A 20604-nucleotide genomic window follows, 5' to 3' on the forward strand; every position below is an offset into this window, starting at 1 on the left:
CTTGAACTTGGATTGGAAGTTTGCACTAGCATTAGTATTTATCTTGCACTGGCACTGGCATTGGTTGGAATCTTGCACTGGTACTGGCACTAGCATTGGAATCTTGCACTGGCACTGGCACTGGAATTTGGGATCTTGCACTTGCACCGATGGAATTTCGTATTGGAATTGGCATCGGAAGATAGTATAATGGAGCTTGCATCCTCATCACTTTGGCAAACCCATGTCATGTACCGCCATGAGTTTGACGAGGGGTGTTGGAATTTAGATTATTAGTTTTTAAATTAGTTGTCTTGCGGGCCAAGGATTATTCACTTGCTCATTAAGTTTTAAATTACTTTCTTGTTTTAGTCTAGGGTTTGCTTTAGGTTTTCACTATTTAAAGGACTCTTTGTATTTGGTTTTAATCATCTATCAATAAAACAATGTTTTACCGTATACTGTTTAACAACAATAACATGTTTCCTGAAGGGAATATAATTAGAAATAAGGAAAGTAAAGCAGGGGAAAAACAGAAAACGAAAAATATTTTAGCCAAAAAGATTCCTCCAGTGATCTTCCAACAATTTCCTCATTTTGCTTTGCATTATGTTAGTGTCGCTATAATAAATAATAAATTACATTATATGTCGCTGTATAAAACCAAACCCCTTTGTTTTGTTCAATTATATAAAACAAGGAGTGTACGGACTAAGGGAAGATTAAATTATGTTGTAAGAAAAATCCCTTGTATAATACCAGTTTTGAGCCATGCCTATAAACTTTTGTTCAAATCTAACGTGTTAATCATGTTTCTTATTTTTATTAAAGCTCATAAACATGTTCTAATGATATTAATTATTATCTTCAATAGTAAGGTTTTCATGAATATTTGAAGCTCCATCACTTTTATTTGATAAAAAATTTCCGTGCAATACAAAGAAAAAAAAACTTTTGATTTCTCTCATTAATCACTTAAAGGCCCCTGTTAGCCTAGATTTATGGCTCAGTCACACACTGTCACTCGGTTCCTCTTCAATTCAAGTCACAAAGTCACACACGCTAATTTCATATTTTGTCGTCGCATGAGCATTTATGTTGCAAGAACTTTTTCTCTAGTAACACAAGAAAGATTATGGGCTCGTTATGACTGAAAACACTTTTGGTGAAATTGAATTTGAGTTCCAAAAACATTTTAAGTATTTTTTAGAAGAAGCACAAGATATGTGTTTATTGCACGAAGCACTTAAAATCATTTTTCACGATTCACTTAGAAGAAGCACAAAAAACATTTGCAGTCATTTTAAAAGTACTTCTAAGGGTTTAGTCCTTGGAAATATACATTTAAAAAGTTCAAATTGCTTCCATATGATTTTTTTTTTAATTCTGATTACCAAAAAAAAAAAAAACTTTATTCTGTTTTGTTTTTTATATCAAATAAGTCATTGATAAAATAATTAATTACTAGCTTGGAATTTTAGCTGCATGTTTATATTCGACCTAATTTCAATATAATATATATGCACGTCAACTTCATGATCTCCAAAGTTTAAAAAGTAAACCAATATACACTGACAATAGCATTCTCTGATTAAACCGCAGAATACAATTTGAGTTTAAGGTGTGAACTGGGCATCAGACAAGTATCAAATCATTTTCATATGCTTAAGTTTTTCCTTATTTCTGATTTAGTTGGGAGGCTTGCATTCATTCATGTGCGACCGGCAACATCTAGGTCAAACATTCAAAGTTGTATGAAGTCTTCCAACCTAGAAATGTGTGGCATATGAACCTTAATTAATTGATTTCAACAGCCCCAGTATATTGACGAATAGTTTGCACTATATGCTGGAAAAGTAAATTAATTAAGAAGACTGTTAAAAGAATCAAACAACAGATATGAAAATGAAATTGACGTCTTTCACTTTGATGAGAAAATAATTCAACAATGTTCGAGGAATTCATCATTTTCATATTTTATTTGAAATAGTGATACTTAAATTGGTGTATAATGATAGACAGTTAGAAATCGTAAAAAGAGCTATTTATAAGTTTTTTCTTTTAGTCGTAGAAAGACGCTAAACCGTACTCCAAAATCATCACTAGCCAAAACGTAACAAATTGAAAAATTAGCAAGTCACAGTACCTTCACCTACCATATGTCCTCCCTACTTTGCTTACTTGCTCTTCCAACTATACCATATTATATGCAAGGTCCAACCTAATGATTCAATTAAGATTACTAATAGTTTATACCACGACTATGTTAATGGTTGTGATTAAGAAATTCGAGATTGAATTAATTTAAGGACACATGTTAAATTTAATAGTAATAAGAGTACTCTACTTACACCAATTTAAAAATTAAAAAGTAGGAAACTCGCTTGTACCTAAATGGACAAACGAAAAAGAAATGGACAAATTTGAAAAGCTTGGAACTGGGAAGGGATAGATGAGTGAGTGGTGGGTGCAGAGCCAGGGATGCATGAGGGCTGGGTGTGGGATGCAAAAGGCAAAATTTAATCCCAATTTGTTTGTGGCTTCACATTTTTGTTATTTATGGCTTCACATTTCATAAATAATAAATAATTAGCAACAGAGCTGGGTGGGATTTCTCTGCCAAAAGAAAATTTTGTGGCTTCACATTTTTTTTTAATTAGTATTTCATGTACAATTAGCAACAGTTGGGTGGGATATCTCAGCAAAAAAAATTGGCCCCCATTTGTCTGTGGCTTCACATTTTTTTATAATTATTATTTCATATACAGTTAGCAACCGTTGGGTGGGATATCTCATCAAAAAATTTAGGCTGCCTTCACATTTTTTTTATTATTTAATATACAATCAACAACAATTTCTTCCACAACTATAATTAACTCGTTGAGTCATAAGGCATAAAATTGTAACTAAGTATGCTGCATTAAATTAATTAGTTGTATGAATAAATCAAAAGAGTCTGAAATATAAAATCATCTCATTCTAAAATCACATTAAGCATGTCCCAAACCTCCGAATTAGTCAGCATAGCCAACCTATAATGCTATATCGCAAACCACAACTTGTCATTTCTCAAGTTTAATTAGCCAAAAAAAAAAAAAAAACTATGGGTATCTCTACTGCTCAATCGAGCCACCGTTCGATAGTGATGTCAAAAGACTAGCTTTAGGTGTACTTTTCTTATCTTAAATAATGTTGTTGTACGGTAAAACGTCAAAGTAGGAATACTCGGTGATATCAGTCTTCCTTGCATTATCGACTTAAAGGGTTTAATTATTGACTTTTTACATGTACATGCATTAACATATAGAGCCTTTGAAAGGAAATCATCACCTTACATGATTTTTCAAAAGAGTTCATTTCACTTACACCTTGTGAAAGTGACGTCTTTTCAGTAAACTCTTTCAGGTATTAGAAATACATCAGCATCTGTGATTTTGAAAATTACATCTACCTTCATACATAAATAAATAAAAAACATAAATAATAAAAAAAAATATTGATAGTCAAATGAGAATTTTAGAAAATTTTAAAAGGCTTTTTAGAGTAATAGATTTGATACGATTGTAGAATCTGTACAACATTCAAATAGATTTTTAAGGATTATTCTGGATTTTGATTAAAGATTTGAACAGATTTTGAGAACTTTCTTATCATTTAAAAAAAAAGTAGTTTTAAATAGAAAATAAGATTAAAATAAAAAACTGGTAAAAAAGTAATGGAGAACTTTGCCCAGTCCTTCGAACTCAAAGATGATGTCGAAGCAATTTGAATTTGGTCATCTTCCTGGTTCTAGTGGATCTTACTACTCAAAGGTGATGTCGAATTGAATATACAAGGTGGTGATGACGAAGATTGAATATACAATAGTAGAAGAGGGACTAGAGGGATGAGAAAGGGTGGGTCGGATAAAGTTTAAGGGGAATGAGAGCAGCCGCTTGAAATGAAATCCTAGGCGTTGAGGTGAGATGCTCTATATCAATACTCTCAATCCTGCAAAATCTTTAATTCAAAGAAATCTTTTAAAATCTATTACTTTTTGAATACCTATATATTTGTATTAACTCGTTAAAAGTTTTTTAAAAGCCTAGTTTTTTTTTGAAATTTTTTAAATGCCTAGTTGATTACACATGGATTTCGATGCATGATTTTAAATCCTGTTAAACTTACTTTAACTACACTATAATTTTAAAATCTTTTAAAATTCTCCTATAAGATTATAATTAATTACACCATGATTTTACAATCTTTTAAAATCCTTCTAAATCTTAATTTGAGTTGCATAGTCATCTGTAAGAGTAGAATGATTCAGCAAACAAGTTGTTGCAATGAAGAGATTTTTCATTGTGACTGGAACACAAGTGGTACACTACGTATTTTTATATAAGTGGTAGAAAATTTTATTTTCTAATTTATTAACTTTTTAACACATACATTCTACTATTTGTATAGTAACACGTGGTGTACCAACTCCGTGTTTCGGTCACACTTTGCAATGAACTATATAAGTCAGGTTGTTGCAGTCATGGGCCTCTTCTGTTCATTAGGCCTCTGAATTTTCCTCTTTTTAGGATAGCCCAATGAGACAAATCTAATCTTATTTATTTATGGCCAAATTGGATTATTCATCCCCGTGGTCATAGGAAACTTGCATGATGACCCCCGTGGTGAAAAAACTAGGAATTAAACTCATGTGGTCAAGAATATTAGCAAATTTAGTCCAAAAGTAAGATTTCTGTTAAATGATTGTTAAAAGTATGGGTAAAACTGTATTTTCAGTTCCAATTGACATTTAAAATAAATAATTTTTTTGATAACAATTAACAAAAAAAATAATGCTTAATTTTTTAAATAAAAAAAAGCCCTAATTCAATGTCAATTGGAACTGAAAATACAGTTTTACCCCAACTTTTAACAGTCCTTTAACAGAAATCTTACTTTTGGACTAAATTTGCTAACATTCTAGACCATAGGGGTTTAATTCCTAGTTTTTTCACCACGGGGGTCATCATGCAAGTGTCATATGACCATGGGGATGAACAATCCAATTTAGCCTTTATTTATTTATTTAGCCAATCTTTTGTCTGATCACTCGTTAAATATTCAAATTACTTTTCTCTCATTAGAATTTTAAAAAATAAAAATAAAAAAATCACAAAAAAAAATTCATGTAGTAAGATTATGGGTGGTTATGTTCGTTATTTCTCAAAATTTTAATAAAACCACATATCTAAAATAAATAAAATTACAAAAACAATTAAAACAATACAAAAGAGCTTTGACAGAAAAAGACAAGTAAATTGTAGTATATTTGATTAATTAAGTGAAAGGAGACAAAGTTATATTAAATTTAAATAAGCAACCAAAGTTTTAGCATATATATAATATATGTATATATTCAGGCTAGATATGGGTACATAGATATTAATCTCAACAACACAAAAAAAGAAATGAGTGTCATCTATGGGCGGAACTAAGTCAGCTAAGGTCCTTTTTACTAGGTTATCTCCACTTCAACGACAAGGTATAATATTTTCAGTGTATACGAAGTTAAATTTGACTTTTAATTTTTAACTTAGATGCCTTAAACCAATTTTAGAGTTAAACAAGTCTGTCTTTTACCTCTAGAGTTATATTCAAGTCAAATATGAGTTTGCATTTGGCACCAAAGTTATATATAATCTCGACATTCTGGCGCATTGAAGAAGATTTGAGTCAAATTTAGAATCAAAACATAACTTTTTACTTTAAAAATTCCGATGCATAAAAAATAGCCTTAGAGATTTTATTGTATAAAACGAAAGGATATTAGTTTTTTACTAATTTTCTCATCACGGTTACACTCCAGATTTTGACTCCTTTCACCCATAATTTTGTATTATGCACTTTGCAATTTGACAAGTTGTTCTTCATGATGTAAGTTGCAAGATCATCAATTTTATATTATTTGTTATTTTTCAAAACAGATTTGTACGTTCATTACATAATGGTTAACCATATCATATAAGAATCATATTTATAACAAAAAGTTTGTATCTTTTAGCCCAAGAAATTCTATTCAAAATAGTCAAATCGTACATTGATAGACATATTAAAATGTCTCTAAAACAATTTAAGAGGCTACACAACATTGCAATCCTAGAATTACGAACACATAAAAAATTCAAAAGAGAAATAAAGAAAATGGATTTTCAGTTAACACGGTGATCCCACAGATGCATACAGGTTATGATCAACTGTTAAATCCGTGAGTAATTTTTTCTTAGGACAATCCGTGTCTAATAGTGTCTCTCTACAGTAAGTTCTCAGTTTGACAACGCATGCTGAGAGTAACTACAGATAAAAACTAAACATGAGTTGTTCTCATCGTACACAGACCTGGCGCACTGCCAACGGAAGGCACCTTGACATCAGTGTGCATATAGAAACCGTGCAGCCCCAACGGCACACGTGACAGAAGAAACCCCCCAACCAATTTGGCCACTTGTGACTTTGCAATTTCCATTCATATTATGTCAGAAAAGAGAGAAAAAGAAAGGCAGAAAATTCGTAGAAGTTTTCGAAAAGTATTTTCTAAAAGACAATCATTAAGAAAATAGAGAAAGATTTTATTTTTTTTCGGTCAGAAAACAGATATTTATCTGAGTGTTTCTGTTGACAAATTTTTACTTGATTATGTACCTCAAGAAGAATCAGAAAATAGAAAAAGATATTTATTTGGTTTTTTGGTCAGAAAAAAGATGCTTATCTGAGTCTTTTTTGTTGACAAATTTGTACTTGATCACTCACCATATGAAGTTTATTTTTACGTTTTATAATATGGTAAAGAGAGACAAACATGGTTGTATATCCTAGTTGTAACTTGTAAGTGTGTCAATAAAAAAATAAATACACATTAATTGATTGAAATTCTAACCCAATGTCTTCGGATACCAAAAGATCTTTGCCTCCCTGACTTCTATATATACCCCTAGATACCTTCTCTTCCACAATTCGTGAATCAACTTCTCAATTCCACACTCTCTCTCTCTCTCTCTCTCTCTCTCTCTCATTTCTGTTTTCGTTAGCCAAAGTCATCCAAATTAAGGACACTGCTAACAAGCAAAGATGGAAGAACAGGCTCAGCACTACACAAGCTGCTGCTCAGCGACGATGAGTAATATTAGCAGTCCACATGTGATGCCGTGCTTAACAGAACAATGGGGAAATTTACCCTTCCAAGTCGACGATTCCGAGGACATGATCGTCTACAACTCCCTTCGTGATGCCTTTAGCCTCGGATGGTCTCCCGACCACACTTTTCCCTTCCAAGTCGACGATTGGGAGGACATGATCAACAACAACTCAGACGCTCTTAGCCTCGGCTGGTCTCCCGACCACACCTTGGAATGCATCAAACCCGAACAAGCGTATGATCTTGATCATCTTTTTGATCAATATCATGATCAGCTGCCACCTGATCTTTTCACTCAATCTCAACCCCACGATTTTGATGTTTCCATTAATGGAAACAAACCCTCACAAGCCCTAGTACTCCCACCTGATACTGATATTCCTCCGTTGGATCATGACGATCGTGATCAAAATCAAGTACAAGTAGGAGATGCAGTAGCTGAACAAGAGGAATTGAATGTGAATGTCCCGAAATTACAAAAGTCGGGGGTGGCGAGAGGGAGGCATTATCGAGGGGTGAGGCAGCGGCCGTGGGGGAAATTCGCGGCAGAGATTCGTGACCCGGCTAAGAATGGGGCCAGAGTTTGGCTTGGTACCTACGAGACTTCCGAGGAAGCTGCTTTGGCTTACGACCGCGCCGCCTTTCGCATTCGTGGCTCCAAGGCTCTGCTCAATTTTCCTCACCGGATTGGGTTGAATGAGCCTCCGCCTGTTCGAGTCACCGGCAAGCGAAAAGAGCCAGACCAAGAGGCCGCCGCCAGCAGTAGCACTTCTTCTTCTTCTTCAGCGACGCCAACGGCGGCCACCAAGAGGTCCAAATTAGACAAGTCGGTCTCCTCGTCGGCAGATCATGATCATCAAGCAAATGTGTGTCACACAAGGCAAAAGAATAATACCTCATATATGCTGGCAATTGGCGAGCAACTATTGGTTAGCTAATCATCATCTGTGACCTTAAATGTAATATATATGGTGGTTAATGCGGACTTGCAATTGTTACTACAAAGATCGATTGATCAGTAATTACAATTGCAACCCAGTAAATCACGAGCTTGTTTATTCAGTTAATCAATTTACTGTGTGAGTGCGGGATTGGTCATTAAAATTGCAGTGCAATGACTAATGTAGAACAAATGATTGAAACAACTGAAGAATGATTTGGCAGACGTAAAATTGGCAGCAACGCCAAACAATATAACTATCCATGATAAATATATAAAAAAAAAAACAGTTGATGAGGAGTCATTGTAATATTTTTGTGTGCATTTTTGAATCCCATCATCACCAAGAAATGATGGCAATAACGAAAGTCACGAGCCCACATTTTTTTAAATGGCTGTATGATTTGAGTACTTTAACTACCCAACCAAATAAATTGGCAAATATTAATGTATTCATAGATTCCAGCATGCAATAGACAAGTGTAAAGCCACAACTGATAAAATCATAGAAGTAAGGCCACCGATGCAGTATCTATCGATCACAAGGCCCACCACAATCCATCGGGGGAATAGACGTTCGGGATTTGTCATCTTCATCTTTGTCTCCCAGAGATCCAAATCGGCCGTCAGGGTGGGTAGAATATATTTCTCCACACACTCATATATACGCATTATTTTTAAATTATTTTGTAATTAAAATATCCTTTTAGTTGCTTCAGCTATTTGGTCAAAGTCTTGATAGAGGACCATGTTATTTTAACCAATAAATACATTAGATGTTTAGTGTGAAGAGAAAAATAGTCATAACAAGCTGGATCGAGACATGCAACTTCGACAAGTCTTCTTATTGGATACTGTTGGCTTACCATTCGCACGCATCCCATTCTCGAGAGAAAAGGAAGAATTCATTCTTTCACTAAATACCAATCCCTTTGCCCAATAAAAAGATATTTAGTTTAAGATTATCAAACGTGGGTGTACATTTAGTAGTCAAAGAAACAAGAAATGTTTTTCCTTTTACGTAACAGTTTGCTTCTTTATAGAACCTCATGCTGCAAGATGGGCATGCCTTTTCGAACATCGTTTTGATTTTTCAAAACACGGTTCATTTAAAGTTTAGGACTTTGCAATTAAATTGGTTAAGATTTTTTAGTTTGTATATTTAAATTTCCTCTTCTCATTATTACTTATATCATAGAAGAAAGAAAAAACTTAAAATTTACCTTTGAACTCTTTCATTTACTCAAAATTAACTTGAGGTTTTAATCGCAATTACACGAAGTCTTAAACGATGCATGTGTCTACAATCTATAAATCATCAAGGGTAGTGATTTTTACATTCTCGTTTTATCTCTACGTACTTTTCTTGTTTTTTTTCTTTATTTTTAATTTATTCAAATCAAAAGTTAAACAAATGGGAGGATTAGGGTTTTATAGAATTTTCAAGGGTGATGTCAAATTTTAAACATTTACAACCTACATGGCACTTTAACATCTTTTAAAGTTTAGCTCTCCACCTGACATGTCAAATTAAACTATTTTATTTATTTATTAAACTATTATAATAAATATGTTAATACACAAAACAATAATATAGAGGAAAATATTTTAGAGATTTGATTTAATTAGTGATTTGATATGATTTAATTAGTGATTTCATATTATTTGATTTGATTTGGTATAGATTTCCTTATCTTGTGGACAAAGAATTGTTTTGATTTATTTCTTAGTATTACTCCTTTGTAATCTTTTAAATACCTCCTTATGGAGAAGAATAAAGTATTGAAGTAGTATTTGAGAATTGTGAGATTGTAAAGAATTTTAAATTTATCCTAAACCCTTTATTTTCAACTAGGTATCAGATTGTGATTTACTGAGGTTTCGGAAAGATAGGATAGTTTTAGCATAAGATTTTTTGCATGTATGGCTTACTTAATGCGTGGTTCCAAGTGGGGGGGGGGTGTTGAATTTATAAAGTTTCAAATAGGATCTTATTTCCTTCTGAGCCAAATCATGAGTTTGAAGGGGGGGTGTTGAAAAATAAATTTGATTTAGTTAGTGATTTGATATGATTTAATTAGGATTTTATATGATTTGATTTGGTATAGGCTTTCTTATCTTGTGGACAAAGAATTATTTTGAATTATTCATAGTATTGCTTATTTGTGATTTTATAAATACATTCTCAAGGAGAAGAATAAAGTATTGAAACTGTATTTAAGAATTGTGAGATTGTAAAAAATTCTAAGTTGAAGGAAGACTTTGAATGCGGTCCCTATCCATCAATATTTTTTTTACTGAAACCTTGTTGGTTTTCAATTTTTCATCTAAGTCCTTAATAGGGCATGTATATATATATAAACATGAGTACATTCATCAAAATTAACAAAAAAATTATTGTACCAAAACATGGGTACATTCTTCAAAACCACAAAAAAAAAAGATATTAGGCTTAATAACATTAGTAAATTTCTACATGAATACATTCTCAAATTAAAGAAAAAGAATGTACCCATATAAATTTAAAAATGGATTAAAAAAATGAATAGATTTTATATAAAAAAAATGTACTTTTTTTTTTTTTTTGCTAGCAAAAAATGGTATATTTTACATATAACAAATTCATATATTTAAGAATGGGTACATTTTAAGATTAAAATTTTGAAAAATTACATGAATGGGTACATATAAGATTAAAAATTGAAAACATTTTTTAAAAAGCTAATGGGTACAAACTTATTCTAATTGTTTATTTATTTTGGAAATGTTTTGGATTAAAAATTAGTTAGGGGTTTAATAAAGGTGTGAGTATTAAAATCCTAAATCAATTATTATTTTTTATTTTAAAAAATTATGTAATTGACATGTAAATTCATTATTACATTAATGCTAGGGACTTGGATCAAAATCTGAAAACTAATAAAGTTTTAGTTAATGAACATTAGTAAATAGGGACCGGATACTAATTTTTTTTTTATCCTAAACTCTTTATTTTCAAGGGAACTTTAAAGAAAAGCTCCTGGTACTGTTCACCTTAATTAAAAATTACATTTTACACTAAAAAGTCAATCATGGTACTATTCACTTTACCCTTTATTTTGTCATTATCGTTAAAACTCAAAGTTTTTAAGTTATTTTCATTAGTTTTCCATATTTTCAATGGTTGCTAATTCATGTTATGCCACATCAGATTTTGCTTTTCGATTGAAAAATATTTTTTCTACCATTTTTAACTTTAATGTTGATTTAGACATTTAGACATTTATTTTAAAGATGCTCTAAAAATTTAAAAAGGAGTGCATCAAGACAACCCTAAAAATTTTCCATTCACTAACGCATCCATATAAAAATCCAAAAATTTGGCCAAGAGTTCTAAATGGAATGGAATCTAATCAGAGAGAACGAGCACACAGGTAGGTACGTGAAATAATTAATCAGATTTATCTTAATTATGCAAAGTCTAACTAGTTGGCAAGTTAATTATTTGTTTTTGATATCTGTTTTCTCCTGTGAGTTCAAAAAAGCAACCCGTCCGGATGAATGCAACTGCCCTATCAGATCCAAAGACAGGGACGTCTCCAAGATACATTAACCCTACCCACAAATTTCCGATCATCAAAAGCGTCCTAAAAGACTAAATCGATATAACTTTTTCTATATATATTCATTGTTTTTTTCACTTGACGTCTATCAGTTTGCTGGGTTTCAAATCAACTTTCAATATTCACCAACCGCGATGTTTGTTGGTATCATATATACATCTAGCCGGCCAACGTATGTTCAAAAATGACACACTCTAATTTCTTATAATACTGACCGTGTGTGTGTGTGTGTGTGTGTATGTACCACACTACCGTGTTAGGTTATGTACACACTCAAAACCACAAGTGAGGAGAAATTGACTCGTCATCGCTAGAATGCTACTTGTTAATTACAATAATCTTTGTTTTGCTCGACAATATAGATGGTTAAACTAAACAATTTTCTAATTAGATGATTTTTTTTTAAGATGATAATAAAGAGTATGAACACTAACAATTATAACGTCATCATATCAAGTTATAAAAATGTCTAAATTATTTATGCATTTCATAAAGGTGTAGAGACTTAGGCGACTACTGAGAGATGAAAAATGTTGAACATGTGCAACAAAAAAGAAACATTATAACCTAAAGAGAAGGCCACTTTTCAGTCTAAATGCATCGATTAGGTCAGATGTGAATAGCATATGGTTTAGACTTTGGATGTTAAGATCGGTAGCCTCTTTGTACATATCTGAGTTGACTGTTGAATTTTTAAAACTCAATTCCCTGCGCTCACCCTTGATTAATTTTGTCCTGCTATCATTTTTAACGTATAATTATACTAAGAGAAATTTTATTTAAACCTATGTAATCTCTTTCTACACCCAACTTAGGTCCCGTTTGGGATTGAGGTGATTTTAAAAAAAGCCACTGTGAAAAAAAGCTGAGGGTCATTTTTGTGTTTGGTAAACTGAAAAAAAGGGCTTATTTTGGAAGCTGCTGTGAGAATAAGCTGAAAATCAAAGGAAAAGCTGAAGCTGCTATTTGCTGCTTTGAAAAAAAGCCAGTTTTTTCAAAGCACACGGAGCTACAGTGCTCCTTTAATGAAAAGACACAGTATCATCCTGATTTTTTTTCCAAAAGCACTTTCACAAAAAAGTTTACCAAACACTCTACTGGCTTTATTTCACAGCCACTTATTCTCACAGCACAGCCGCTTATTCTCACAGCAGTTTTTTTTCAAAGCACAGCAATACCAAACCAGCCCTTATTCTCTACATCCATATTATTTGCAATTAAAGAATTAATATCTCTTTAAACCAAAATTTATTACCTAAACTACCCTTCCAAACCCAATTCAAAATGTAAAATTATCTTTACACCCATTTATAAAATAAAATCTCAAATTAAATTGGATCTAACAGAAAAAAAAAATCCCCTTATAGCTAGCTAGCTTGAATTTGGGTACATATGAAAATGTTCTATATATTATTGGCTTATTGAATGTTAATAATTTGAAAAACTGATCAGTTTTTTTAGTTTAACTGTTCCAAAATTTTCTTGAAAGTTCCGTTCTCCACAATTCGAAGCTCAAGAGGCTGGATCGAATTGCTTCTCCTCGAGGCCACATAGCCATGATCCAAAAATGTTGCATCCATTTCTCTACAACATTCACTAAGAACTCTCTCTTCAACTTATCCTTTGATCTCCCAGTATATTATGTAGTGGCCTGGTTTTGGGACATCAAATCTGCATGGCTTATGAAATCGATCAGCTCGGCTTTCGACTTGCTCAACAGTTTAGATCCTTTATGGACCACCATTTGAAGGTTCTTTTCAGTGTTTTTGTCTATGTTTACTGTCAGTATTGATAGTGTTTTGTAAAAATGGTGATTTGGTATGGTAGGGTTTGATTATTAGGGATGAGTTTATTGATAAATTTTAGTTTTAATGTTAATTTCATCTTGTACTTGATGGTAATTATGCAATAGGGTAAAAAAGATAATTTTCTTTTACAGTTTAAGTTGGGTGTAAAGAGATGTTATGTGGGTTCAAATAAAATTTTATACTAACTATATATTCTAATCTCCATTACATTCTTTTAGTAATATTAAACGTTGTACGAAAAATCAAAGATTCTTAATTCTCATCACCGAGATCAACGGTTGCGATCATTAAAAAAACCCAGGTTTATATGATGCTTGGTCAATGTTCAACCCTATCCCTCGTCACGAATGAAGAAAATAAGAGTTACACTTAGACATGCTCGAGGTCATAAGTTTGACGCGAATGTTTATACTGGAAGTAAAGTGCCGCAATGTTTGAGTCAAGAGAAAATAACAAAGCAAGATGAACCCCACGATTAAAATGTCCGACCAATAATGTAACGGTTTTGCTCAGAATCACATGGTCCAGCAATGCATGGAGCTAGCTAGCTAGGCCCCATGTCCACCTCAAACATGTACATATTCTTCAGAATTTTGTCGCTATATCGTCATTATTTAATTAATATGTCGTGGTTATTTAATCGTAATTATTTTTAAAATTTGTATTATCCTAATTTCAGCCATTTTGTTTTTAACAATAAAAAGATCGAATTAAACGCATGCAAAGCCAAAACGAAATAATTGAGATTGAAATTTCAAGCTAAAAGATTGAGCCAATTTTCTTCCTTTGTGTGCGAAAATTATCTGTCACACCAAAGGTATCAAAATTAGTTTCCACCTTGTTTCATGAGGTGGATTTCAAACTAGGTATCTCTTTTTTATGGTGAAATACTAAACCTCAAAAGTCGCCACAAAAAATAAATATTTCTAAATTTCTGTAGTTTTATCTCCACGACCTTGATCGTCCTCACCGCCATCTTCTTGTTTCTTCATAACTTTCACCGGCTAAAATTACTGTTTTTGTTTTGTTTTGTTTTAATGCAACAATATAATTGATTCATAACTACAATACTAAAAACCTGTCTAATGTCTCTTACATATGTGATTGACTTTTTTTTCTGAATCAAGCTTTCACTACACCACCATCTGTCAAACCGGCCTGCCCTGTGCCGTCCATTGATTATGTTCTCATGCATTTACATGTAATATGCATGTCCATCCGATATATGTCCCGACCAGAGTTGTTCCACCGTCTTCTTTTTCTTGCATATGTGGACGCCCATGCAAACCCTATTTATTGTACTTATAGCATATAGCTAGCTACCTCCGCATAATAGTTGAAATTGGGGGCCGATACTTTTAGTGACAAGTCACCAACTTTTTCTAGCGTACGTAACTTTTGCATACAAATTTCTAAGCTCCACTACATTAAATTATAAATGATCAATCGATCGATACACCCACCCCAGCTGCATGCTGTTAAATTTGTCTGAGGTACGTGTTACGGCATGCAGCTCCTTACCAAGTCGGCTAAAGAATGATGCGTCATAGAATTCCCATCGACAGCCAAATTACTATTTGGTTGGTTTGTCCCAAATAACTTAACTGTTTCACTTTCGCTCCTTTGAACAGATCATACACGCGCATATTTCTTTATATATAATAAAAAAGAAAAAGAAGAAAAATCTTCGCAGCACAAATGATTGAACGAGACTTTGTCGTAAAGGTCTGGTGGATGATATTGCACAGCTTAACCTTGTTTAAGCTTTGTCCACACAAAAAGTATGTAGGCTAGCTAGGTTTTAATTTTTTTTTTATTAGAAAGGTAGGGTATTCGTTAAAATTGAAACAATACGTATAGAAGAGGCTAGAGTGCGATAAAAATGGGTCTTGTTACAAATTTTAATGGGAATTCCAACTCGATCAGAAGGAAAAAGTGGGTTTGCGCCAAACAAATCAATTACAGCTATCCTCGAATAACATATCAACAATGAAATCAAGAAATTCCTTGAATCAAATCTATTTTCTTTTCTCAAATAGACTAAAAGGGTGCAAGTCTATATGCAGTTCTATTGGTCTTCAGTTTCTGTCAGGAGGTTTTCATTTGAACTTAGAGCTAATCACGTTAAGTATTCTTGTTAATTTGGATGTATATAGTGTACATTACGTAGCTACTTGATATATTTGCAATTAATTAATTTGGTCCATTGGTTTACTTACATAATAAAGCAAGGCTATCCCTACCGCTTTAATTCAACCCTATTCGAACGAGTTTTTGATGACATATTTATGTTCAATAAACCCATGACTTTAACTGATGAAAACAACTAATTAATGTATGGATTAGACGAATGCAAAAAAAGGAAAATTGCAAGTTTGTCACTATATATGTCCATAAGCAATGATCGTAATTAACCATAGTAGTCTCTATGTCGGCTCCATCATTGTCACCAACATAATGTACACATACAATACAATTAATTAGGATAATAATTAACATGGATCGTGTCATAGTCCGTAATTTAATATAAGCGACATCGGTCCAACTATGCCACAGCTACCTAAAAAGCAAAACTCCAAAAGAATGCAGTTGGTTCTTTTGTGTTCTCTCTTTCCCTAAGGTTACCCAAACCCACCTGGTTGACAGTTTGACGGTACTATCAAACTGTGGGAGGATCGATATTGATATAAATTTAATGTACATATTGTTGCATGCAAGTTGATCAAACTAAAGCGACTTTTGCAAGTGGATTACTGCGATACAATGAACCTTCATGCAGTTGTACAAATTCATCTTGCTCAAGAGAAAGGAACCACGAAAACCAAGTTTGATTATTATTAGCTTAGAGACGCCAGAGTCAAGTTTGAAACTCCACGTGGTTTTTGAATTCGACTATTCAAGTCTTCAAGATCAGACAAACACAAAAGTTGTTTTCAAATGGTATATATTATGCATAAACAAATTGGTAATGGTTTGGTTCTTTTGTATTTTGCATTTTGTTTTCCTTTTCTTTAAATTGGGTTCTAATTAAACTTAGAAGGAATAGGGGACGGAAGACATAAGAGAGACAGGAGGAATCATTGGAGAAGAGAGAAGTTTTTGTGACGTCGGAAACATAAGTTAGTCTATCATTTTACGTGTTATAATAAATAATAGTAGATGTTGACATTGATGTTTCTCTTTTTAAAGGTATATTAATAAAAGAAATTCACAAATTATAATTTTAGTGGAATAGTTACACCACAAAGTTGTATTATGAGTACACCAAAAAAATTACCCGAAAAAGTACAAGTAGTTACCTAAATTTAAAAAAAAAATATTTAAATACAAGATAAAATGTGATATGGTATAAAAATGGTGAAATGAATTTTGTATGTATATCTGTTGATATCTACAAGGCTACAATATTATTCTGGCAAAACACGCATTGGATAAAATTAATAATTGTGGATTAGTTTTGGGGATGGATGTGGAAGCCTGCAGAACCCTACATGACAATCACTTGATAAGCCAGATATTGCAAATTGGCTAGTCTAGTTGATGTTGGATTGTATTAATTTTGGTACTTAAGTTCTACAGCAGTTTTGATAAAAAAAAAAGAAAAAAAAAAGAAGAAATTCTAGAGCAGTTGCAAGTTCAATCCAGCTACAATGATACGTATTAATAGTACGAGTTTTACGCAAGAAAATTTCTTAAATTCTTATATGCAAAATTTAACCATTAATTTTTCAAATTATTTCAGACTTCAGTGGTATGTACAATGAAAAAAAAAATGATCATTTCCATATAAAATAAATAATAAAAAAGAAGTTTGTACGGTCATGCTTTTTTTGGGTTTTATATTGTCTTCGATGTCGAGTTTTATATGCTAGAAGGTCGCTAGTCCCTTTTCATATATCTTTGTCAAGATATAAAGGACCCCAAAGGTAAACTAATGAGATTAGGAAAGTACGAATTGATACATGGAATCTTTTTATTTTTCTTGCACTCCGCATTTTTTTAAAGAAAATACGATAACTTGTTGAATTTAAGATGAGATACAGCTTGATTTTAGCTGACTGGCCAAGCCTTAGTTGCTCGCAGAAATCTGGACTGGAGGGTCTTCGTTCAAATTCTCGTGTTTTTCGTAATTCACCGGTTGATTTGTCGTTTAAATTTTAATTAGACAGTGAGTTCTAACGACATTTGTGGGACGACTGCTCTCGTCACTTAGCACGATCGTCGTCTGCCAATAGATGTGACTTATTCTTCCTACAGCTAGCAACTCTCATCTGTATAAAATACAAGCCACATTCAACTAAACAAACCAGATCTGCTATCTTTCATGAGGTTTCTTTATGTTAAGGATGTCCTTAAATACAAATATGTTTAGATTTATATCATAATTTATGTTTGAATCCCGCATGGTTTAAGGGTTATCTATGCTAAAAATAATCCAAATCGAATCAATCGATGACGTGCTAAAAAACAAGTTCATTAGTTAAAACTAAAACAAAAGTTCGGATAATATCGAGTGATGATAAAATTTCTAATTAGACCAATGTTTTGAATGAAAAATTCTTAACCCTCTGTTTAGATGAGGAAAATATACTTAAATTTGAACAAATCCCAGAATTTATAAATTATCATGCACAACTTCCTTGTTGGATTCATAAGAAATTTAAAATTTTAGCATGAAAAAATAAATTTGGTATTTGAAACCTTCAATTCCCACCGGCAAATTCTATATAAATAGTTGTCATTTCTAAATTTTTATGAATGAAAAATTAAACAACAATAATAATAATTTTCTCACCACCCTTGCCGCCGCACCACCAGTCACAATCATCATTGATGTCATCGCCACCACCCACCGTAGCTCGTCGCCACCTTCAATGCCACCACTGCCAACCATCAACATCATCGGTGCCACCACTACCACCTATGATCACCACTGCCATTGTACCGCCTACAACAAACATCATCTTCATCACTATCATTAGTACCACCACTACTACCTACCATCATCATCGTTGCCACCACTTCCATTCGCCATCATCCATGTTTCACCTATCACCACCCATCATCATCATTGCCACCTCTACCATCACCATATATTATCATCACTGTTTACACTGCCGTCAATGAGCCATCACCCACCATCGTCGTCATCATCACTGTAACCCCCTGCCAATTTATTTCGGAATTTTCATTTAATGGTAGGCCAAAAATATCCTAGTTACCCCTTATGTTATTAACCATACTAACAGTTCTTTCTTTGACGATTTTCCACTAATAATTAATCTCATTTATTTTATGGCTGCATCTAACTTCCCGTTAGACTGCCTACGTACCCTTAGAAGGGATCAAGCCAATCGTAGTTTACCAACCATAAGAAAAATTGAACAAACCCTACTTGGGTCCGTTTCAATCCATTTGCTTGTCAAATTTTCAAAATTAACAATCATGCGATATTGGAACACTTCCTTCGAATAATTTACTCCAAATTAGTTTTTGCCGTCTAGTTTTTATTTAACAGTCACACACTTACTTAACACTCAACAAAGAATTATATATACATAACCAGATTCCACAACTTCTTATAATTCCTCCAGCAAGTCCAATATGAATAAATTGTTAGCCAAAGATCACTCAAAATCCAAGGTGAGGCTCACAACAAGCCTACTTATCAACTTAAACCAATTCTTTGCTACTTTAGTTATAAGTTTAAAATCCACACAAATTCATCCAACTTACACCAAGAAGTTAACATAACTTAACTCATCTATTAGAATCAAAAAGAAAATATGAAAGGGTTTCTTGGGTTCTCACCTCCAAACTCCTCCAAAGTTGTTCATCAATCTGCCAATTCGCTATTACACTCTTAAATCAACTTCATCATCACGAATCCTCAACAAGAATCCCAAAATTTCGAGTTAAACACTTCAATCTCAAACTTGTTCGAAAATGAAATTTGGAATTCGAAAGATCCACTTACATATCCTGGAAGTGCATGATGAGAGGAGTATTTTTCTCTCTTGGGTCGAGACACATCTCCTGCGAGTTTGGCCATAATCGGCGAAAAACCCATGAAAACCGTCGAAACTTCTAGGCTTCAATATATGAACACACTTGGTTCCAGCATATGATTTTGGTATCAAATTGAAGAGGGCTTCGTTATGAATACATAGCTTTCGACCGTGTGTGATTTCATTGCCGTATGAGAAAGTTATCATTTTTGGAGTGAAGAAGAATTAAGGGGGAGATACCACAATAGCGCCCCCCCCTCGCTGCATCTGCCTGCCGGGGAAAGAAAAAGAAGAGAAGCCTTTGGCTTCTAGAATCCTCTCCTAAAATCATCATTTTGCCCTCTAACTTTGTTTGCTAATAACTCATTCCTTATAACACCGTTTGTCGAACAGTTTTCGCCTACATGCTCGTCGGACCGTGCTCTATCCAAATTTATCAAGAAATCATTTAAAATATATTAGTATAAAATATGTCCTCGTGTAATTACGTTAAACCAACTAGGGGCATTTTCATCTTTTTCATTTATCGATAAATTTTACGATATAAACTATAATAATTTCCAATATCAAAATTTTAAAATTTCTCAATTAAATTATCATTATCATTACCATAAATCGATTTATTCCCGATTTTCTCCATGTATTCATAATTATGAATATCAAATTCATATACTTAAATTTTTTAGGGTATTACAGTCATCACCTCCGCTGCCACCACCTCCATTAATACATTTTCAAACTACCATCTCTCACATATATATTAATAATATACACATTAAATTTCCATCATTTGAAAATCCTTGAATTTCTTCTTTCAAATATAGTGTGGCCTGTTTGGTATCCTTCTTGGATCCGAGAAAGATACCAAACAACCTCTTAAAAATTAAATAGCTCAAAACATCCGATCAAACTAGATATTCGTGCTCTTCTTAAACGGGACATCCTTAATAAATAAAGCTTCATTGTTTTGTATGAGGATTATAAACTTATAGAGTACATTGTTTGACATACGTTACTTAATTTAACAGCCGGATAGAACCTCAATCATTTAGAAACAATAACACGACATTGATGTATTAGTAGAAATACTAATATA

General features: G+C 32.9%; 1 protein-coding gene and 1 long non-coding RNA gene across 2 annotated transcripts; one reads left to right on the top strand and one right to left on the bottom strand.

Annotated features, from left to right (window-relative positions):
* The first annotated feature begins 6983 nt into the window (after positions 1-6983).
* On the top strand, positions 6984-8479 carry LOC103438934 (ethylene-responsive transcription factor 2-like). The gene is given in 1 exon segment (NM_001293919.1): positions 6984-8479. A coding segment is annotated over 1 exon segment (1005 nt). The 5' UTR covers positions 6984-7083; the 3' UTR covers positions 8089-8479.
* Positions 8480-18207: 9728 nt separating this feature from the next.
* LOC114824959 (uncharacterized) lies at positions 18208-19926 on the bottom strand. The gene is made up of 2 exons (XR_003773599.2): positions 19312-19926; positions 18208-18666 (listed from the first exon to the last, which is right to left on the bottom strand). It is a non-coding gene; the product is annotated as an uncharacterized lncRNA (long non-coding RNA).
* Positions 19927-20604: the final 678 nt, after the last annotated feature.

This window comes from Malus domestica, chromosome 01, assembly GCF_042453785.1.
Source record: "Malus domestica chromosome 01, GDT2T_hap1".
Taxonomy (NCBI): Eukaryota; Viridiplantae; Streptophyta; class Magnoliopsida; order Rosales; family Rosaceae; genus Malus; species Malus domestica.